The sequence below is a fragment of the Haliotis rufescens genome, unplaced genomic scaffold (genome assembly GCF_023055435.1).
Source record: "Haliotis rufescens isolate VD_foot unplaced genomic scaffold, xgHalRufe1.0.p SCAF_2, whole genome shotgun sequence".
In the NCBI taxonomy this organism is placed as follows: domain Eukaryota; kingdom Metazoa; phylum Mollusca; class Gastropoda; order Lepetellida; family Haliotidae; genus Haliotis; species Haliotis rufescens.
The window spans coordinates 20,889,320-20,913,436 of NW_025963890.1; the positions used below are offsets into that span (position 1 = coordinate 20,889,320).

At 38.4% G+C, this 24,117-nt stretch overlaps 1 protein-coding gene and 3 non-coding genes across 4 annotated transcripts; 1 reads left to right on the top strand and 3 right to left on the bottom strand.

Moving 5' to 3' along the window:
* Nucleotides 1-4,049: 4,049 nt before the first annotated feature.
* On the bottom strand, nt 4,050-4,121 carry Trnat-cgu. The gene has a single exon. It is a non-coding gene; the product is annotated as a tRNA-Thr (tRNA).
* A 763-nt stretch (nt 4,122-4,884) lies between these two features.
* Nucleotides 4,885-4,956, bottom strand: Trnat-cgu. Its single transcript has one exon. It is a non-coding gene; the product is annotated as a tRNA-Thr (tRNA).
* A 423-nt stretch (nt 4,957-5,379) lies between these two features.
* Trnat-cgu lies at nt 5,380-5,451 on the bottom strand. The gene has a single exon. It is a non-coding gene; the product is annotated as a tRNA-Thr (tRNA).
* A 6,014-nt stretch (nt 5,452-11,465) lies between these two features.
* On the top strand, nt 11,466-20,958 carry LOC124114197 (39S ribosomal protein L15, mitochondrial-like). Its single transcript, XM_046474792.2, has 4 exons — nt 11,466-11,606; nt 13,135-13,289; nt 17,443-17,608; nt 20,425-20,958. Exons 1-4 carry the CDS (start codon nt 11,514-11,516, stop codon nt 20,884-20,886), a joined length of 876 nt encoding a protein of 291 aa, XP_046330748.1. The 5' UTR covers nt 11,466-11,513; the 3' UTR covers nt 20,887-20,958.
* The last annotated feature ends 3,159 nt before the right edge of the window (nt 20,959-24,117 follow it).

Genomic DNA, 24,117 nt, shown 5'->3' on the forward strand with positions numbered 1-24,117 from the left:
TCAAGGTTCATTTGTAAAGATGAAAATTTATTCTCTCCGTTTCGAATTTTCACATTTCACTAAAAACCACAACGACGGAAAACATTGCAATCTTTCTCCAGAGTTGTACTAAGAAGAATGCCATTTATTTAAGCTGCTTATTTAAATGAAGTTAAACACCTACACATGTCACGTGGTTTGCGGTAACTTCCTGTGACACACCCTTGAAGATCCAGGGTAGAATAGGTCTTCAGCAAACCATGCTTGCCGTTAGAGGTGACTAACGGGATCAGGTGTTCAGGCGATTTATTATTTACACGCATCATAATGTCAATATTCTAGCAACGAACCAAAGTGGAGCGTGACGAGCCAACTCTTTAACCATTAGGCTACCCGACTGCCTCTTATCTAGGGCTTCGGTCCTGCCCCACACTGAAGCACATGTACCACATGTGGTGTCTCCTTAGGCAAGTGACTTTGTTCGAAATGTGCCTCTGTTCACCCAGCAGTGAGTGGGTACCCGGTAGGATGAGATGGTAATGTGGCTGTTAACCTTCTAGCGCCTTACAGGCAGTTTTGGGTTGTATACTCCCCAAGGAGCTGAGAATGAAAATCGAGTACTCACTGATCCATATGCATTGACCAGGGTAATAATGTAGCGCTTTGAGCATGAACTGATACATGGAGGCTAGCGCATTATAAGTGCACATTGTTGTTATTATTATAAGATAAGCGTTTGAGGAAGATTCCGTATACTTATATGTCAATTAAAGAGAAGAGTACGAATGCTGTACCAAATTATAAGCAGTAAGGCGTAAGGCTTTCAAAGATTGTATAGAAAGTAAGCATACTGTCAAGCGAGCACAAATCTTATTGTGACCGAATATTGTCTGGTGTAACTTGAAAAACTTGAAATGAAGTTCGGCTGAAAATAGATTGAAACCCTTGATTGAGTATCTACGTCTAAATATGGTAATAACTGAACGTTGTGATTCACAGGCCCTTAAATTGTGTTCTCTTGCATGTTTTGTTGACACACAGCTACCACTGAAATACTGAAATACAGAATTTACCCACTTCAAATACAAAATTGTTGTTGGTATCTTTCTGGTTGAAATAACAGTAGTCTCGTTCACATAACGCAGTGGTGTTCTATAATTTTGCACCCTAGATCTTCGGTTTTCTAGACCGACGCCATATTACTTGGCCACCGGGGCTGTTCAATGATATAGGAGTCTTATAAAACCTGCCATCTGTCAATGTAAGTGCTGCGTAGTTTATGCGATAGCTGCGTGTTAATTTACTGGGGCAAACTTTTTGAGCCCTGTTCATGAATACAAATTGAGGCCCGACTGGGATTTGAATCCAGGTCCGTAGGTACGACACCGACGCCTAATTGCAAATTGATTAACCCTGTTTATTCATCACGGGATGCGAATCAAAATGGGCCATCTGCTATACTAAATTGTAGTGCAGATCAGTGGATTTGGACGAATAGGAAAGAGGACACATTTGGTAACAGTGTTCCAGTTTAATCATGGCGTGTCAGTCTAAAATATTGGCAGAAAGACACCCCCACCCTCGCATGTGGACCTCATTCCACAAAGCGATCTTAATATCTACATTGGATAAAGTCTACACAAATAAATTGGAACATAGCATGGTTGAACGGGGTTAGATTCAAACGCACGATCAACAGATCCTGGCACAGCTGAGGGTTGAAACTCTGCTTGTCGTATTCCGGCGCCGTAAAAGACTGGGCAACATGTGTCATCTTTATTTCATTTGATGGAATCACATGATGAATTGTAACCAAGTTTTATTAACATAATCTCGCCCTGTTATCTGGTACCCTGGAACTGTTTCACAAAGCGATTTAAGCATTAAGAATACTGTAAGTCTCTGTGTTTCGGCATTCGTAACCCAACGATCGATCGCTTTGTTCTTGGCCCCGCTGCTCAAAGCGATCTTAGCGTTTATACGATCATAACACTAATACTTCAACATACTTCAAAATGCAATCTGTATAAAAAAAAATAAAATGTTGTCCGTTTACGACATGGGTGTTTCACGACTTAGTTGACGAGGTGAACTGGTATCTCCATATGTTTGCGTGGACGCATGACTTGCGTCTTTTTCACATGATGCTCCACATCATGTGATTTCTACAAAATGACCCACGACTGGCGATTGAACCGAGGATCTTCGGTTTCCGAGACCGACGTCTTACTTCTTGGCCACAAGGGCTGAAACAAATCTGAACAAGCCAACACGGATCCATTGGCCTGGATTATAATAATGTATCGCCATGAACATTCACTGTGAGCGGAATTCGGCGCATTATCTTATCAATATTGTCAAAAGTGAGCCCCGATTGGGGATTGAACCCAAGATCTTCGGTTTACGAGACCTACGCCGTACGACTTGGCCATCGATGTTGATAGAACTCTAATGTTTACGTTTATCAGACATGCATGTTATTTGTTGTCTGTGAATCAAGCGATACATGAAGATGAATATTGAATGGGCAAATGTATGAATCGCCCTTAAAGTTAGGAATGAGATGGGGCTGGCTTCAATCAGTACCATTCATATTGGTTTTTTTCAAAAATGAATAGGATTTACTGGTATACTTTGCAAAAAATATGAAAGTAAAATGTTTAAGCTTTAGATATGCTAATTTAAGCCGCACTTCATCGGTGTCTCTTTTAAATAATGGTGGCATCTGTTGTCGAAATTCAAATTCGACATTGTTTCCTGGTGGACGTTAATTCACGTTACACCGGCTACCCTAGGCAAACATTTAGTTCCAGAAATTATTTAAAATTATGTTATGTTATTTAAAAATATTTATCTGCAAAATAATATGAAGAAAAAATCCAAATGGGGCTCAGAACAATCCTTAATTTCCTAGGGCGGAGGCTATCTAGAGTTGGCAAATCATTCTAGACTTGAGTGGGGGTCTTTTTAAATGTTTTTTTCTCTAGGGTCTTGGAGACAGACTACGGTTACCCGCATGTCATGTGATTCGGATATGCACGCCTGTATCAATAATACATCAATATATACCACTCCACTCCATATGGATATGTTATTCTTTCCATGACACACATAGAGGACATTATCTGAGTATCCTTATCAAGCATTGAGAGGTGTATATCGCGTATATTGCAGTGAATTAAACTTTTGTGGCCCCTGTAAAATACTGTTTAGTGTTCTTTGTATGTAAAAGTATATTGTGTAAGAACCAGTCTGCAAATACCTTTCATTTATGGAAGCAACTACGTGCAGAATCAACTTTAATCAGAACTAAATGGATCAACGTCACTGAAAATATTTAAAGAACATAAGCCAGATACAAAACACTGTGCCTTATTTTTACCCCATAGGAAAGCAAATATTTTACATACACGACTCAGGCATTCATGCAGTAATCGTGAAGCCAGTTTAGAGGCCGACCATTTCATAGTATGGGGGCTGGGATTGTTTCGAAAAATATAATTTGTCCCAAATAAATCTTGAAAAATTCAGACTTCAGACTGTTGAAAAAAGAAAATATATTGCCACAAATATTACATTGTTGCAAGGTGTTTATCTTAAATAAAATTCATTTTCATCGTTTTAAATAAAAAAATTAATCTGGTTTTGTAGCTGTAGATGAAAAATGTCTGATCTCGATAAATTTGGCATAAATTTGACATTGATAATATTTTGTGGACCAAACTCAGATGGCAGTTTCAATGATTTACGTCACATCATTATAGTCTGTCGACTAAAAGATCTATCTAATTCTTGGTTTTGGATCCAATTATGTATGTTGTAAATAATACTGTTGATTGCATGTGTTGAAAAAATTGATCATTCTGTACTTTTAAAAAGGAAGGGATGCAGTAAGCTCCTCGAGTATTTTCCAAATCCTATTTATCGTCAATAAAATTTGTTTGTGTACAAATTGTATCTTCGTGCACACTCATATTAGTTTCTCCTGACCCTTTCATGAAACAATGTCCGCACTTACGTTCCCATTCTGTGAAACACGAGAATAAATACAAACACGCATTGAACAAAATAGCCCCGACTGGGATTTGAACCCAGGATCTTCGGTTTACGAGACCGACGCCTTACCACTTGGCCACCGAGGCTATTAAAATTTCCACTACCACACAGTCATTTGGTGGACGCTGTATTTAAACCAAAGACAAGCAACACGTGTCACGTGATTCGGATATGCGCGAAATGCCTTAAACATCCACGTATATTCTGATGTCCAACGGAATTAATCTTGGTCTTAAATTGAACTCTTAGAGATAGGACCTACGCACCATTTCCAGACCTGAGAAAATAATGTTATCATTATCGTAAGTTTTATTGGTTTTCCGTCCACACAAAGTCTTGGCCCATTTCACGAAACAATCACAGCGCTACGACATTCACTCTCTTTGACACATGTGAATTTCCTCAAATACGTGAGGCACGTGCAGGATGAGATGATAATGTGATTGTTAATCGTCTGGCTTCTCAAGGTCCGCTTGGGTTGTTGATCCCCAGGGAGCTGAGAATGGAAATCGAGTGCAAACTGACCCATTAACCGGGGTAACAATAACGTAGCGCCGTAAGCATTCACTGGTATTTGAATGTAGCGCATTATTAAAGGACATATTATTATTATTCCAAAAATGAGCCCCATGTACATGTATGAGTCGCCTTTAGCATAAATTAGGAATTAGGCTTCACTGTTTTCAACCATTATCATTCATATTTTGTTACAATAAATGTGAGTTATTTATTGCAATAGTTTTTGTGGAAGCAAAATAAACCTGGACTGCAACTGATATCGGGATTTACCTTATCAACCGTCTTCATATAAAACACCTTATCGAGAAATATATATGTTTCTACAAAATGAGCCCCGACTGGGATTTGAACCCAGGATCTTCGGTTTACGAGACCGACGCCTTACCACTTGGCCACCGAGGCTGACTGTAGGGTAGTGTTCACGTTTATTTGACATGCGTGTCCATCGCTGACTGTAAATCGAACTCTGCCACCTGTCGCTGGAAGTGTAACACAAGCCACGCGATATATGCACATGCATATTGAGTTGGAAAATGTGTGAACCGCCCTCGGTCAAGTAAGGAACGACTGGCCTCAATCAGCATCATTTATATTTTCCTAAAATGAATAGACTTTTCTGGTTTATTTAGTAATAAATATAAAAGTAAATTTAGAAACTTTAAAAGTGCTTATTTAAGAATAAATCCTAGGTCCTAGTTACTGATACCCCGCACTTCATCTGTGTCTCTTTAAACTAATGATGGCATGGGGGCATCTCTGGTATCGAATTGAGAAATTTCCAAATATTGACTGTACAAATATATCGATATATATTTCTATAAAATGAGCCCCGACTGGGGATTGAACCCAGGATCTTCGGTTTACGAGACCGACGCCTTACCACTTGGCCACCGAGGCTGGTAACAAAGAAAGAGTGTTACTTTTATTTGACATACATGTTATTTGCTGATTGCGAATCGGTGTTCGCCATGTGTCACCGGAGGTGAAGCGCCAGCCTCGTTATATGTAAATGAACTCTGAGTGGGAAAACGTACTGCATATATGACTCGCTCTTTATATAAGTTAGAAATGGAGACTACACTGGTTTCATCCATGATCATTCATATTTTGATGAATTCAATAGAAGTTATATTATACTTTGCAATAGATATGAAAATGAAATGTTGAAGCTGTCAGATATGCGAATTTATATATGAATCCTAGTTTCTAAGAATTGGGTATGTTTATTGAACGTGCTTACTGATTGCGAATCTGACTCTGCCATATCTGAAGTGTTGCGGGAAGCAGGTGACATGGGAATGCAATAATTGGTGTCCTCACCTTGATATTGACGGAATATTGCAGAAATAAGTACTGGCGAAATCAAACAGAATAAATAAAAATATACATTACTTTCAAATTCGTAACTGTTGTGTGAAAAGTATAAAATTTGCAAAACAATATAAACTATATACCGACTCCGTTATTACTGCCAATAATATAATTTTTTTTACAATTTAATACCTTTCCTTCACTTAATAGCACTGAATAACTTTCTATTTGGAAATAATATTTCATTGTTAGTGTTTGCGTCAGGTTGAGCAAAACAAATGTTAAAACTATTTCTCTTGGCTATATGTGTGATTGGCATTCTGGAAGCTGGTGAGTAAATAAGAAAACATAAAACTTAAATAACTTCTGCATTATTGCATATAGCGACGTTTCGATGTAGATTCTTACACTGGTATCAAACTGGAGGGACAACAACCAAGTGATGAGAGGTAGATAATATTGATATGTTGTGATAAGCCGCTAATTAGCATAAAACAACAACAGGTAATGGGTAACAAGTAGCACACAGAGAATAAAGCAAGATTGAAAGTGTGTACATTTTTTATTAGTATCTAACTATCTTGTTTGTAATAAACCAGAAGCTGTTATCCATAAAGTTGTATGTCTTCGTATCTTGGCTATATTTTAAGAGTTGAATTTTGACAATAAAATGCGACTACAGAGCATTATAGTTAACTATTACAATATGACAAACGTAATGAAGACTTCAAAGGAAGTATCAGTATTCAATGTTGCCTAAAAACCAGATCAATTAAGGATTGTGAATACCAAATGGCCCATGGGTATTAGACATGTTGAACATAAACATATATTTACGCTTTGTTCATTACTTAGTTCAGATTGTATTTCAAAAACATCCCTCGACTACAGATTATTTTTAGTCTCGAATAGAGCGATATTTAAGCAAAATAAACGGTGGAAAGTGCGGGTTGGTGCAATATTACATTACAACTTTCAACCTATACAAGATAACGCAGGCTGAAATAGTTTAACTCTTAACTTTTTGTTTCCATGGTAACCAAATGTGGGTAATCAAGAAAGTCTCGTTGTTTTGATACGAGTGAAAGTGTGATATAGAAGGGTTATTTGAGTGAGTGAGTGAGTGAGTGAGTATGGTTTTACGCCGCTTTTAGCAATATTCCAGAGATATCACGGCGGGGTACACCAGAAATGGGCTTCACACATTGTACTCATGTCGGGAATCGAACCCGGGTCTTCAGCATGACGAGCGAACGCTTTAACCACTAGGCTACCCGACCGCCCCTTATTTAAGGCTTAATACACAGTTGTATGTACATGAGACAAGTACTCACACATACTGAAACAGAAAATTAAAAACGGGAATAGACGAGTACAGATACAGAGACATGCAAAGACAGATAGACAGGAAGCGAAAAACAGACAGACAGACAGACAGACAGAGAAACACACGGATACAGACAGACAGAGGGATACAGATATACACATGCATCATAAGAATCCGAACGAAAACAAAATCAAAACATACAAAATGAATTAAAAACTTGAAAAATAACACATAAATTACAGACAAAAATATTTCAATCGAATCACATGCAACACACAGACTTTAATACATGGTGCATCTGCTGCCATACCACACATGAACACTATTTCAATCTCGTTTTTCTCGAAAGGGTTCCAAGCAGGCGTGCTGGGCGTGAAATACGTGATTTACACCGTCGGTGGTGATAAGTGGGAGTGGGCCATTTTCCACGGGCGGCAAATCCGGGTCACACCGATAAGCTATTTGACATGCGTGTTCTGACGCACAGGTGACGCAGACCTCATCCGCAATATATTTACAGGACACGACTGTCTTTCTAACATTACTTCTGTAAATGACCTTGTGAAATACAAAACTATTTACGAGATATTATTAAATATGCGGAGTAGTGTGTGATGATACACCAACAATAGCTAGTGTATTGTTTTTGAATGTTGTAAACAATAGAAGGTGTTGACTGTTTAGTGAAGTTAATATTGTTTAATGCCGCAGTCAGAAATATTCGAACTATATCAGGGGGACTGTAATTTATAGAGTCTAGACCAGAAAACCAGTGGTTGAAAGCATGAGCAACAATTCACGTCGTCTGGGTGTGATGAGTGAGTGAGTGAGTGAGTTGTGTTTAACGCCGCTTTTAACAGTATTACAGTCATATCACGGCGTGTCAGCTTAATGTGGGAGGAAAGCCCGAAGTGATGCATGTCTCAGACGTTTACCACTTCGGTGAAACCCACGAGCACGGGTATGGTGCTGACAAACCTAGAAACATAATTGGGGCGAAACGGGATTCGAACCCACAATCATAGGTTTCTGGCGTGCCGAAGGGACGCAACTCTGCACAGCGAATTGCGGCGCCTGAGACGACTGGGCCACCCGTGCCCCCCCCCCCCCCCCCCCCCCAGGGTGTGATGAAATATGCAGTGGTCTTAGTCGCACATTGTAACCATCAGATCCTGATCCAGAGGGATGATGGGGGCCATTTCTGGCAAGGATTTTGCACATTAAGAAATGAATTTTTGACTGCAGCCATGAGTGTATTACTTCAAGTCAAGTCATGTTTGCGTCGATGTAATCCCGGGGACCAAGACCAAATAGAAATTGGTCCTCGTGAATGGGTAATCGAATTCCAATCGGAAGCAAGAGGCGATGAAATCGATTGTTTCTTAACAAGAATGTTGATTTTGATTTTAACAGGTGTTATTAGCTTAAATCGAAATGACGAATACATAGGAAACCAGCTGGATGATATAGAGAAAGTGTCATGCAGACGTGTCTGGATAACGTTGATTTAAACCATTTTTATTCATTTAAAAAGAAACGTGCGGCAATACGTTCCACCAGACAAATATGCCCATTCCTGAGAGAACAAATACAATCAACACATCAGTGAAGTCGAAATGGTTATTTCAATTTCCTCAAACCTTGGCCTTTATAAGTGAGCCCAAAGTTTCGATTCCGGTAAAAATAGTCAATTTATTGTGTTCATGTGGATTTCAAGTACCGGTTAATTTGCTGAGCAATGAATACTTCTTTCTCTGACTATAATAATTATTTTGAATTTATGAATGTGGTAAGGTTCTCTTTATTTCTATTTACAATTATTTATGTTGCACTCCCGCGTCGTAAACTGCCGGGCAAAGACAAGTATATACTTGAAAATTGGATTTGACCAAACAATTACAAATGTTATCAAAACGTTACTAGGCTGAGTCGACGAAACGCTGCAGACTTCAGGTCCAAAACACAACCCGTTGTGATATACTCATTGATATGATGCATGTAATATCGCATATGATACCCGTATGAAATATACATTACCATCAAACATGCACACTTTCTATTGCCCGGGAGTTTATATTCAATGATTCTTTCATCCGTTCACGCATTCTCATATCTTGGCCGAAATACTGTTGACATTTAGTAATTAGTCACTATCAAACCTAAAACATCTCGTTATTTTAAGTAAAAAATGTTGAATCTTTGCGATAAACTACTTCCGAATGTTACGCCCTTTTGGATAATTAAAATATCGACAATGTTTGGAGAGGTTTTCAAACAATTGACAATGGTGTTTTTGGTCAACATATCTATATAGAAAGGGTGAAAATAAATCAAGGCAATATCATTTTTAAACAACAATCAACAAAAATATATGTTCACTGTCGACAATTTCGTTCCAGGTGATAGTTGAAGCCCATTAAAACATAACATATGTATATTTAAAAGTGTGCTTATATATACTTTGTCAACAAAAGGATTTGATTAAATGTTATATTTACTAGAAATTATACTCGTTGACAAATATTCCTCCGAGATGACTCTATTGTTAATTATGTTTGCTATATTATTTCAACGGAAACAGTGCACTGGTCATGTATTGCGCGGGCGAGATACTGGTCTCAGGACTGTATCATCCAGCAATATTTTGGCGACCCCTCTCTGTTGCTGTGTCATTTTTTCACCCCATCCAGACCACCCCCCCCCCTATAATAGATGACCGGTCCCTAATATTTTTAAAACAACAATTTCCATGTTCAAATGTGAACGTCGATAGTGGAACATGGGAGGTAACTCTGTAGGAGTACAGGAATATTGTAATTTCGTCTTCAGCATGTCGGATTCGGTTCGAGCTACGCCTTTGCATTTACGTTTTATAGTATTTGTTGGTGTGTTGGAAATATAGCAGATAGCGATATTTCCATTTACTATGGATTTTATTTGAAAAGGGCGAATTTCAAAATATTAATCATTTCATTTGGGGTAAATATCGAGGTAATTGTGTACTATATTTGTCAAAAAAAAGAAAATTGAGATAATATTTCAACAAGTTATTACTGTGATTGAGGGAAGTGCTTCTGATTACTGCATGGGTGTATGGATCCCCGCATTTCTGTTCAAACAAAGTGTATTTCGGATCAATACGAATGGTAAAAAATAATTAACAGCATTCTTTTTACATTTTACAACGTCAATTGATACTATCGATTGTACATGTGTGTGCGACAGCGGTAACTATTGATATTTCAACTTAATTGCCATCAGTGTACTGGCACCGGAACAAGGACAATTGCGACACATCGATAGTTTGATTGATCGTACACTGCTTTTATTTTAATGCAGTTCAGTTGGTACAATTATAATCATACAGATAGTATGTTCACATTATATATCTACAGCATCAATCTCTAACATTAGTCGAATGTGATAACAATGACATAGTAACATGAGGGGCCCGATTTGTTGTAGTGGATTTCTTAAGTATGAACATATAGGTATAAGAGGTTATGTAAAAGGATTTAATGCATCAGGCAAATTTACCCGTTTCACGTTGAAACGATGTATTTGATTGTTTCATCTGGCAATAAATTATCGACGTGATTAATATCTTCCATAACTTTTATCAATCGTTCACTCCTGTTACTCATTACACGTAACACAGTGACAGAGTAATATCACTTTCGGTTTATGGGAATGATAAACACGGTTAGACTTTTATAATACTCCCGCTTACCTGAAATATGACATTGTTACATGAATTATCACATCCTTACATCCTTGATTTATTACAAATATGATTTCAATATATTACTAGAATAATCAAGTTAATTATAACATTACCACTTGAATACTTCAGCCTATGTGTCTTGTCTATTGACAGCATATGCTCAATAGTTATACATTTCGATCCTGATCGTTCATGCAATAACTGTAACACATATAAACACATGTAAACGAAAACATTTGGTGGTGTTATCAACAATTTTAAAATATCACGGCGATACAACACACCACCTTTATTGTGATTTTGAGATGACAACACCCCCACCCCACCAACACAAATACAATAACCCACCCACCCACAAAGATGTGCACGTTTTTGCGAAATACCTCGTTCATCCAGCATCATCCATGTATGTGTCAACGAACTTTTGCGACATGTGCCATTATCCGCCTAAACATTAAGACGCAAGTATTCAATAGTGTAAATTATCTTATTACCCCAAATATGACAGTAACATAACTTCATGATCAAACATTGCTTTACGTATATCAAATAGATCTCATCATTGTTACGACATGCCGCTTACCGGCGCCGACAAGCATGGCGTCCATCGAAAAAGCATTGAACTTGATAAAACAGTTGCCGAGAGTCAGCCTTGGCAACATTCGTGATCTTCCAGGATCCCGGAAACCGGTACTGACTAATGGCTAATCTCAGTGCCCATTCTTGCTATATAACTTATCCAACATTGTCTATCCCGAGATTCGTATGACACAATGCCCTTGGGTTGAGACTGAGAGGCAAGGGGCACAATACTTCATTTTGATTTCGATCAATAACTACCCGGGCTGTCTACTGAAGGGTCTTCTCACTGTTTACGTCAGTTTCGTCCATTAATTTTGGACAGTGTTAAAACCAATTCAGGAGACATGTACTAGAACCGTGCACAATTCATATGCAGTGAAAGAAACTAACAGTTTCAGTCCACTAGTCCTTATAATGATAACATAGCAAAACCCATAAACATGGCAAATTTCTACTAGTCCTTAAGATACCTAACTATTGTGAAGTTTGACAAGGACTACAGGACAAGTGCGAATTTCTAACACTGCATGTGCATCCCTGTTATAAGAAATAGATATAACCCTGCAGTACATGAAAATAGGAACGGATAGAGTCTTTGACGTTAACCATTAGTCTGAAGCTTGAGTTTAAAAATTTCTGTTCTGCTAATAATTGTCCATATGATTATGCAAAATTCATCTGATAATGATGCTTAGAGTCATGTTTTGGCTACTGGACTAAAAAAGTTTGGTACATACTTTGAATAAATTGCATTCAAGAAGAATGTTTCAAATGTAAATGGTAGTAGAATAACAGGCAGAATGCTTTAGTATTGTTGGCTCATTGAGTTTTAGCCTTATACATGAACATTATACTGTTTTGAGATATCTTGATTCGACATCACAAGTGATGGTGATCTAGAACACAGAACAGGAAACAACTACATTCTACACATGATTCTATAATGTACATGTACATAATCCTCTATCGTCTATATTGTGTTACATCTCCATTCTACTATGATAAATACACAGGACTCATACGCCACCAAAGATTTATATTGCTTCTTTTTGTAATAAAGATTTATTAATATTTACAGTCTTCTGATTTGATTACATAGAGCTGGGGGCGGTCGGGTAGCCTAGTGGTTAAAGCGTTCGCTCGTCACGCCGAAGACCCGGGTTCGAATCCCGACATGGGTACAATGTGTGAAGCCCATTTCTGGTGTCCCCTGCCGTGATATTGCTGGAATATTGCTAAAAGCGGCGTAAAACCAAACTCACTCACTACATAGAGCTGCAATTATGAATGTAGATCTGTGCTGAACTAATGTCATCGTGGTCATTGTTGATTTCATGCTCATGCATGAGGGAAAGCCTGTGCTAGGTATGGAGAGAGGGTGAGGTCACTTTTTAAACACAAGCTTTGACTGAAAATTGGAGAGGCAGACATGTCTTGTTAAACATAACTTCTAAAAGGTCAAGGGGACCTATCTTATTCAGAAAGAAATGAATAGCAGTTTATGTTATACACTCATTTTCAATATCAAAATATCATGTTATTTTCCAAGTTTTTTATTCTTCATTTTCCTTATGTTTGCAACAAATTGGTTAATAAGATGAGTAATAATAAAATATTTCTGTTATATTTTGCTCAGAAAAAGAAACAGCGGAGTGGGACCACAAGGCGGAAACATGGAAGAGGAAACAAAGGTCAAGGTCAAAGGAACACTCTCCCAAGGCTTGGTTTTGAAGGAGGCAACACACCATTTTACTTGATCATACCAAAAGAGCCATATTATAAAGGCCATGCGTAAGTGCAGAACTGCCTGTTTGTTCAATTATTAAAATCTATTACAGTTCATTCCTAGTATGATACTGGCTGTCATTCTACAAAGAGATCTTATGACTCTACTTTGTACATAGATATTATATTGTTTTGTGAAAAAATCCTTGCACCAATGGGATTATTGAAAAATCCATTATTAAATATAGTTTTTTTTTATGTCAGCCCCCGTGAGATTCTTGGTTAATAAATGTCCCCAGGAACCAATGCTTGTCCTAAGAGGCACTAAATGGATCGGGCGGTCAGTCTGTTGGTTGTAATCGTACCTGACATCTTTGGACATTACCCATCACATCAATCTGGTCCAGTCTTAATTATTTATCTTATAGCTGGATTATTGCTGAGTGTGACATCAAACAAATACAAATAAACGATTTATTTCGGTATGTTTGTGATGGGTGGAGGGAGGGAGGGAGGGGCATCTGTTATGTCTTTGTCAACATGCTGTTCACAGAATAGCAAAACAATCAAGGTTTGCTTACTACAGTCCGTTTGACTCTAAATGAGAACGATGAATTGCAAAATAACTCGAAATCCAGAAAAGTGTATGAAACATCAATACGGTAATTGACCATGAATACCCTGTACCCAACAAAATCTGAATTTTGTTTAATTTAAGACCCATGACGGATGAAGTTCTTTAAGAAACTATCATGTAATTTTGTATAGAAATGTGTACATGACACGTAGGGGGACAAACCATGGAAGGAACAGCGCAAGCACGGTCTGCACGTGCTACACAGTGACCGTGTTCATTCAATGACAAGATGCGCTACTCAGCAGATGTAAAATAGTTGATGTTGAATGTGTATGATTTCTTTAGAAGCGAAGCAGAAAGAGCAAAGCCTATTTATGCAATTAATAAATTCTTGAAACAAGCTTCAAAAGCTCTTGGTATGTCCCCTCAGAAACTTAAAAATGTTGTTAGTCGACGAGATACAAATAGTCAGGCCAAGGAGGTAGGGAACATGTCAAAACCACGTAAGGTTGATAAATTAGACAGTTTTCAGAGGGATCAAGTTAGACGTGCAATTGTAAAACTGCACTCAGAAAATAAGTACCTGTCCCTAAGAATTTTGAAGAAACACCTTGAAACTGACCATGATTTACCTGTTACAAAGTACAAACCATGGCAGCTGTTGCATACATTTGGTTACAAATACTAAAAGATAACTGGAGAAAATAGGGCTGTGTTGTGTGAACGGTCTGACATTGTTGTCTCCGAAATCATTACCTTCGTATCATCAAGCAGAAATGTGAAGAAGGATATGAGCCCGTCTTCTTAGATGAGACATGGGTAAATGCGTCACACACAGCCAGCAGTCAGTGGGTACCCAGTGGTGGCTGTAAGGAGTCTGGAAGAAAGTTACCAATGGGAAAGGGTGAAAGACTCATAGTTCTCCATGCTGGTTCTGCTAGTCAGGGTTTTCTCCCAGACTGTGACCTCGTCTTTAGAGCCAAGGCCAAAGACAACAGGGACTACTACACAGAAATGAACGGCAATGTATTTCTGGAGTGGGTGAAAGAAAAATTAGTCCGTGCTTTGCCTACCAAGTCTCTCATTGTCATGGACAATGCACCGTAGTGTGCGGGATCCAGAAAGCAAGACTCCAACCTCTAATAACCGTAAAGGAGACATGGTTACTTGGTTACAAAGGAGGAACATTACCTTTCCTTCTCGAGCGACGAAACCACAGCTCTATGAAATCATCAAAACTATGAAACCTGACCCCGTGTATAAAGTTGACAGTTACATCAAGGGTCAGGGTCACGCTGTCTTACGACTGCCACCTTATCACTGCGACCTGAATCCAATCGAGTTGGTATGGGGCATTGTCAAGGGTGACGTTGGACGATCGAACACAACGTTCAAATTACGAGACGTTGAACAACTCGTAAAGGAATCCCTTGGTCGGGTAACAGTAGAAACATGGAGACGTTGTGTGGCCACAGTCGTTGACGAGATAGAGCCACGTTATTGGTCACGAGATGGACTACGGCTAGCAACAGTCCAACCTATAATAGTGGCAGTCGGTTCAGGCACCAGCAGTTCCGACGACGAGATCTATGGCATGAGCGAGTCAGATTGCGAAATTAACATGAGACGGCCCCTCTAACGCTCTGTCATTTCCCCTACCACAGAACGTGCAGTGCTTGCGCTGTGCCTTCCACGGTTTGTCCCCCCTAAGTGTCATGTACACATTTCTATACAAAATTACATGATAGTTTCTTAAAGAACTTCATCCGTCATGGGTCTTAAATTAAACAAAATTCAGATTTTGTTGGGTACCGGGTATTTATGGTCAAGTACCGTATTGATGTTTCATACACTTTTCTGGATTTCGAGTTATTTTGCAATTCATCGTTTTCATTTGGAGTCAAACGGACTGTAGTGATACTGGGGTTCACACAATGAGTGACGAGTGCACTATTATTTAGAACATATTTTAGAAAAGGACCATGACACATCCGTCTTGATGTCGGTACATGACAGTAATCGGAGACATTTTGCCACAGATGGATCATACATACTATGTGGAGGGAAGCATTCTTCCATCATATTTTCATAGTGTTACATACCGTCAGCACATGGCACACTCTTAGCTGCCGGAATCCTCTGTTTGTGGTTTCCAATCCCTGATTCATGCTGATTATGATCCTTGATCATGTTGATGTGTCAGCACTCACCTGTGCTTGTTGGTTTCACCAAAGACACATAGGTGAATCGTGAGTTTTCATCCGACGATACAAAACAAGATATGTTTTTTCTGCATTGATACAAGATGTTACACTTGCCAAAATAAATTACTTACGACTGCCCCCATCCCCTTGGTTTTTGTTAGTCAGATATTGCAAAATATATTGTAATATATGTTTCAATTTCAGTTCTATAAATAGCTGCTACGAACATGTAGCTAGGCTTGCCTTTTGATCATGCTCTGAAATATTTATAGTCAAGATGTTGCCACGCATTTTCCCGGGGCAAGAGAGTTAACTGACTTCAAAAGACCAGTTTCCACCCTTGCCGAACTAGGCTGGAATTCCTGGGCTCGATCGTAGTGCCACCAGTTGTTATTACGAGTTATGTCCCTTCTAAGCCTCTCCTATGGACCAATCAGATTCCACCTCTCGTATCACTTGCATTTGTTTCAAACAAAAAGGTGGCGCCGAGTCAGGACAATCTGATCAATAATCAAGATCTATATTGTGATAAAACGGATCTTACATCGCGAAGTGCTTCAAATCACGTGAGCACCTTGATTAAAAATATGAAAAGATTTGGAAAATATCTTTTGGAAAATATCTGTTGGCAACGAGTTGGTGGTGCACATGCTTTGCAAATCTTGCAATCGACCGAAATCTGCACGAAAATTTATGAACCGGATTTCCATTTTGTTGTACGATTTTGATTGGACTATGCATAGACTTTTTAGTTCAGCCAAAATGTAACTCTATTATACCAGCCTAGTTCGGAAAGGGTGGAAACTGGACTTTTATAGTCAGTTAACTCTCTTGCCTCGGGAAGATGGTTGCCACACAATTTGACGTGCATATGAGTGTCGTGATACGTATTGTATTGTGACCTATGTATCATGATACATATGGTATTGTGAATTGCTTTACGTTTCACCCCTAAAAGGTATAATATATGAATAAGTGATTGAGTGAGCATTGTGTTACATCACTTTTAACAATATTCCAGCAATATCATGGTGTGGATATGGGATACACCAGATAAGGGATACACACATTGTACCCATGTGGGGAATCAAACTCAGGTTTTTGGCTTGATGAACGAATGCTTAACCACTGGGCTACCCCACCACTCTCATATATGTATCACCTGTGTCGTGTTTGTTTGTTTGCACTCAGCAATATTCCAGCTATATGACAGCGGCCTGGACCAGACAATTTGTGATTGACATCATGAGCATTGATCTACGCAATTGGGATACGATGACATGCATCAACCAAGTCAGCAAACCTGACCACCTGATCCCATTAGTTGCCTGTTGCGACAAGCATCAGTTGCCGAGACCAATTTATGTTGCAACAAGAATACTGTTCCAAGTTTCATTTTACCTGACTTTTCATTTTATTTTTCACTTGTGTGTTTCAGGGAGAGGAGACAGTATCCTCCTCTGTCCATGCTTCAGCTTCAGAGGATGATTGATCTGGGTCGAGTTGACCCGGAGCAACCTGTTGATCTTGCCACTGTATGCAACACCAGGCTGTATCATATTGATCCAGCCAAGAAACACTTTGGGATCAACCTGACAGAGGAGGTGAGGGAAGGGGGAAGGAAGATCCCCCAAATCAGTATATATATTACTCTCTTCCCTTTGTCTACTGGGCCATGGTTGTGAAATCTTTGCCTTCTGATTCTAAATTGATTCCCCAGTGTTCTGACAGGCTTGGTAGGTGTTGAATTTTGATGTCTGTCTTGATCATGATAATGTGCCTTGAAATTTCCTTATCCCCTCCCAAGTAAATCACCTCAAAGAAATATATCTTTCATAGTTAAAATCTTAAATGAAAACAATTTATGTATGATTTATTTAACAAATAAGAAGTCATTAATAGGAGAGTTATCTCCCTTCCATTAAATGACAGCTTCCCTCAGCCAGGTTAGAGTCGAATATCCATGTATTGTAACAAATTGAACGGACAAACCTGAAGTATATGTTTTTATATGCAAATGTCTGGAAAGGTAATAAAATGTTCAATTTGCATGGCCTTAAATTTTAGGGAGCGAGTCATGAACATATTGAACATGTTGGAAATGCCTTGAATTGTGTGACTGACCCTGTAAGGCATAGGGAGTAAGCATGGTTTTACGTAGCTTTTAGCAATAATCCAGCAATATCATGTCAGGGGACACCAGAAATAGGCTTCACACATTGTACCAATGTTGTGAATCAAACTCTGGTCTTCGGCGTGACGAGTGAATGGTTTAACAACTAAGCTACACAACCGCTCCCCAGTAAGGCATAAGAAAAAGAGAAAAGAATTGGTTCGCAGGCAATGACTTTCTAAAATATAGAGGGGGTGGGCAGTGTTTTTGTTGTTATTTTGTATTTCGCTTGTTCAAACTAGTATGTAACCAAATAATCACTTGGAAAGGGCCTCCCTACATAAACAAGCACGCAAACTCCTATTGCCACCATGACCATAACATGAGATGTGCAGTAAAGCAGTACGCATGTAAAGGGAAGTAACTGCATGCTATATTGGATTGCATTGTTTTTAAGTTTTAGAATCTTTATATGTTTTTGAAAATTGAAATAAAAATGAATCGTGGGGCAGACTTTATGCTTTTAACTAGAATGCGTCAACAAGTTTGAACTTAACCTTAGGTCAAAATAAACATTGCATTATCTCATGCACTTGTTTAGAAGATGTCTTTTAAAACATGTTTTACAATATGTTGATTAACCTTGATATTTTGTTAAAAATGAATAAACAACATATAAGGTATAACTGTTGTACCGTTAAGTTGATAAAATTCTGACAGCTCTAGGAATTTGTTTGTAATCGAGAAATTGGGAATCAGGATGCTGGTCTAAGGGAAGCAACTCTAACACTTATTGCATCAACCCAAAATAAGTATTGATTATTTCCCTTTGCCTTTTGAGTTGTTGCCTGCATACTTTCCTGTATTATGCTACTGATGAACTTAAGCCTTGATGGAATCATTGTTTCTAGGTTTACTATGAGCAAAGGGTTATTACAATTTACCAATAACGGTTATTCATTCTTTTTTGAAATCTGAATGTATCATTAAAGTCCCAAATAAGGAATTTTCAACCTTTTACATGTACCAGTATTCATAATATTTCTGTTTGCTAGCAAGGGTTTCCAGAGCTGAATAGGTTCACTTGCATTAGGATATTCGTTCTGATTGGTTTCTGAATGGGCAAGTTTTTTTTCATGTATTCATCTGACACTGACAGTTCAAATTTCATATAGCCTGCTGGGAAATACCGATACTTCTTACCAATGCGACTACAATGATCCCCCAGTGTCACTGGGGTGAAGCTAAGATTAAAATATAAGATAGTGTAGGCAACAAGTTTATCCCAAAGCGCTCAAGTTTGCTAGTGATTTTTAGGAGAATGCTTTTATGAACAGCAGGATATGCAATTTATTGCTATTTATTGTCACATGTAGTAATGTAGTAACTAATATATCCAAATGAACAAGCTGTAAAATTCATTTTTCATTGTATGCTTATTGTAGTTGTCAAAAAGTTTACTTGTGTTTTATTATAGGTAAGTTTCGGGCCAAATTTGGCTAAATAGAAAATATGATGGGAAAGAGGGAAAGAAGAGTTTCCTGCTTGGGAAAATCATGTCTTGACGAGGTATCAATGGAGACTGAGATGAATATCACTACATGCTATGACAATACTTCATTGTCTATCTTGATCTCAAATGAAGTTGAGCCATCTATTTTTCAAACCAGCAAACTCTTTCAAGGACAACGAATGCCTCTGTGCACATATAGGGATGATAACTAGTTCAATGACATCCAGCCACACAAATGTATTTTTGAAAAAATAGGTAGATATATTGTTTTGTTTTTAGAAAATGTAAGTGTAGGCATGTGCCTATTATGCCTTCAATCAGCTATGCCCCTTCAAATGCAGTTTAGTGAACTTAAACTTAGATATGTGATTGAAATGCAAGGGTGATAACTCTGGATGTGTTTTCATCATCTGCTGGCTGTTGAGATGTATGGGAAATGCTTTGCCAGCCCGACTGATGAAGACATTTTAAATAAATAGGCAAAAATTATGCCTGTAGGATATATTCTTTGTAAACCGGTCCCTCGGGATATGGTGTGATATACTCTGTGTATAATAATAATATTATACACAATGCCTGTTCAAAAGACAGCTAGAATGATGAGCTGGTTCTTTCATTGTATAACCTGGATGATTACATGTCACCCTACACCGATAGTGTAGTTTGTTTCTCATGTTATTAGCAATTGCTTTTATTTCCTGACTCAGTTATTCACTGGGAGCTATGATCTGGCTAGAACATTGCAGTGTGCAACATTTCAGTCATTCACTTTATGATTAACTCTTTCTAAACAGGGTGCAGATATCTTCACTGCAAGGATCAACATTGAAGTGCAGTGGGCATCAGAGTTGGTGATTGCATCCATAGAGAGGAACGGAGGTGCCATCACAACCCGTTACTTCGACCCGCAGTGTCTCCATGCTCTGGCCAACCCTTTGAAATTCTTCCAAAAAAGTGTTCCAATACCTCGATGCAAACTACCTCCAGAAGATGCACTGGAGTACTACACAAGTGCCAAATCAAGGGGATATCTTGCAGATCCTGAACAAGTTAAGCAGGCTAGACTTGAGCTGGCTCAGAAATATGGCTATGAGCTCCCTGACTTGAGCTCAGATCCTTTGTTCGATATGCTGAGTCTGAGGAAGGACACACGGCAGATCTTTCATGGCCTTGAACCTGGCTGGGTGGTGAACCTGAAACATAGACAGATTCTGAAACCTAAGGATGAGGAGTATCAAGCGTTCTATAGGTCATAGCTGGACTAGTTGTTGACTAGCATTCTCTGTATGGAGGGAGTAAGATAAAATGAATAAACAAGTTGATGTGATTGATGTGGACTTTGTTCATTAGCTCAATTGGATTCAGAAATGAGGCTGCATCTACTGTCTTTCCCTCTGTCATGTTTTGGTTTTCAATCATTTGAAACTATCTATATTTCTATCACTAACAATTTAAGTCAATATTATGTTGCGCAAAGCTCACTTGACAAGTTTGGATATGTCCTGGGAATTCTTTATAGGCATGCCATTAATCATAGTCTAATAGTTCTTCATATCTCACAGGCAAATGTGTCGCAACAAAATGTCAGTCAGGTTCAAGCATTAATTACACAGATATTCCAAATGCAGTCAGTGTGTAGCTGTGCAGAGTTGCGTGCCAGAACGTATGGTAGTGTGTTCGAGTCTCAGTTCGTACTGATTACGTTTCTAGGGTGAGCACCGTACCCGTCCGTGCTCGTGGGTTTCACCAAAGTAGTAAACATCTAAGATCACGATGGGCTTTGCTAACACACCTTGAAATAACTGGAATACTGATGAAAGCGGCGTTAAACAAAATTCACGTGCTATGAAAATGGATTCGGATTGTTTGTGAGCTATTTTTTAAGTCGCTCACTCGCTGAGAGTCTTAGATAGGTTGACGCTTTCAAATTTTGTGAACTAGTTTCATTCTTCTGTTTAAAGTTTATTTGTCAATTTGTGTCAGTATGAATGTGGGCTTAGCTTCACAAAGCGACCTTAGTACCACGACTGTAAAACTCCCATACTTTAAAACTGACTTACAATAGTAGAAGGGCTGTTAGCGACAAACGTGTTTTATTGTATCGATCTTACATTGCCATACATTTAGTAGTGAAATACGTTATCATCAGAATTCCAGAGAGATGCGAATCAAATGTTTATAGATAATGAAGAAATAAGAGCAATTATGAAGATCATGCTCCTGAGAATGAAATGCTTGAATTCAAATTTCCCTCCGGGTAATAAAGTGCTATCTTAAGTTAATATCTTATTAATACTTGGCGATCAACAGGCATTTGAGGGGTCAGGTTCAAGTAATTTGGGTCACTGTCATTTGGGAATATTAAGTAGGATTTATCAATAAGATTTGTTCAAAATGTATCTGGGGATAAAACCTATTTGGATACAGCTACAATTACAATATTTGGAGGCCACTATCTCGATCAGATCGTTACATCATTTCTAAATATTTCTTCCTGGAAAACATGGATCAAAGAGTCTTCTCGTTGAAGCAGGTCATTCAGAGTTATCCTTCTTCTTGACCTCGACCTTTATACTGACTCAGCACATTGGCGTTCAGCCATATTTGAGAACGTGGGATTATATTTGCGCTGTGTCTGGATATTCTCATTCATCGACCGAGTGAGTAAAATGTTTTCATTATCTTTCGTATATTCCCAAGGGAACACAATTCGGAAGGGTTTGCATAAGGAGTCCTTGAAAAGAGCTGTCGAAATATAAATATAAATCTAACGCAAAATTAGCCTACCTGCTGCTTATCCCTTTTCCAGTGAAATTTCGGGAGTTAATTAGGCTAGTAAAAATAAAATGTTACAAGTGTTTGAACCTAAATGAATTTCAGAGTCGTAAAAAGCTTATGTGTATTGAGTTCCTGAGTTCAAATAGGCTATTGAGAAGGTAATTTCCAACAGCCTACATAACTTTGTTGATACATAAGGCCTAATTTAGGGCAGCTAGGCTATCACTGTTTTCTAAATTAGATCTAGCTAAATAGCCTAGTTATCTTTGCTGTGGTAAAATAGCAGTAGAATAGAACACTGACATGCAAATACGATATCGTTTCGAAGGGGAACTGTCCCATATCTGGGATATGTATTTTCAAATGGTGCAACCCCATTCTGTTTAATGTCAGTGGGCAAATGGGGCATACGACTTTTTTCATAGAATCAATCCTTAAGAAAGAAACAGGAATTGTTAAGGAATGAGGTTTAGGTTCAATATGATACATCAGAAGCGTCGGAATATATTTCCAGTTCAGGTTTTCCATCTGACCAAAAAGTCACGTGGTTCCATAAAATGGTTACATGGCAACAGTGATCTGAATCAGCCATCTTTGTTTATTGTGAACAGACAGCTCTGATATATCACACCTTGTTTGCGTTGCAAAGTACTGCGGATTTACCGATTTCAAGCACCTTTGTTGCTCCTCTCTTGCTTTCCCGCTTTACCTATGTTCTCGTCTGTCTCAGGTATTTCCTTGTTTTCTTACCTCTTTTTTGCCAATGTTTTTGTGCTCTTATTTTTTACCCGAGACCTTTCTAATTATGACTAGGCCCATGCCTAGGCCTAATATGAGTCTCAGCACAGGACTTATTAGCGAACTTTATGCATATTCATGTGCCAAACTACCCTTCGACTTGTTTTGGCCATATGAATATGCATGAATTTCGCTGAAAAATTCTGTGGTCGGTCCTTGGGACTCTCAGTAATTATGTCTGTATATGCTTTGGGGGGTCACGCCCTAGGCGTCCAAGGGTGACAACAGTACCAACAACATCAAATAAAAAATAATGTATGGTTTGTGACGCCTCGCCGTATCTATGGATTGGATTTTCTGAGTGACTGAGTGAAGGCAATCATGGACAATAACACATGAGTCATTTCTCAGATTTTCTACATGGCAAAAATGACGAAACTTTGTGTTGAAATAGTTTTTTATTTTGTCATTAATACATGACGTTTTGAGAATACCAAAAACATGGAATTTACATTTTAATCATTGTTCCTGCTTTACTTATTGGCCTGGTCACAACCAGGGGTCACATTTTTATTGCACTTTTGTTGAAAAATCAAGCGCAATGAAAGTGCTAAGTGGTGTAAAATGAAAGGATTATATTAGCAGTTGTAGCTGAAAAGGGTTTTTCTATTTTTTCATCCGGTTTTGTCTCAAACTTATTATAAACGTCCCATGGGCTACGGACACTACAAAATGCTATATACAGAAATATAAAAAGTCAATTAAATAGTTAATTCAACAAAACTGAGGGCAGGTATGTGTTCTATTTGACTGGACACAATAGGGCCTATTGCAAAGTAAATAGCCCCTTTTCCTGTCTGAAAAAGCAGACGAAACATGATTGAACATGACGTGAAAAAAATGAAAGTAGCAGTTTCTCTCCTGAAAATACCTGGTAATCAATATCTAGTAAGTGTTATCAAATCCTTTCA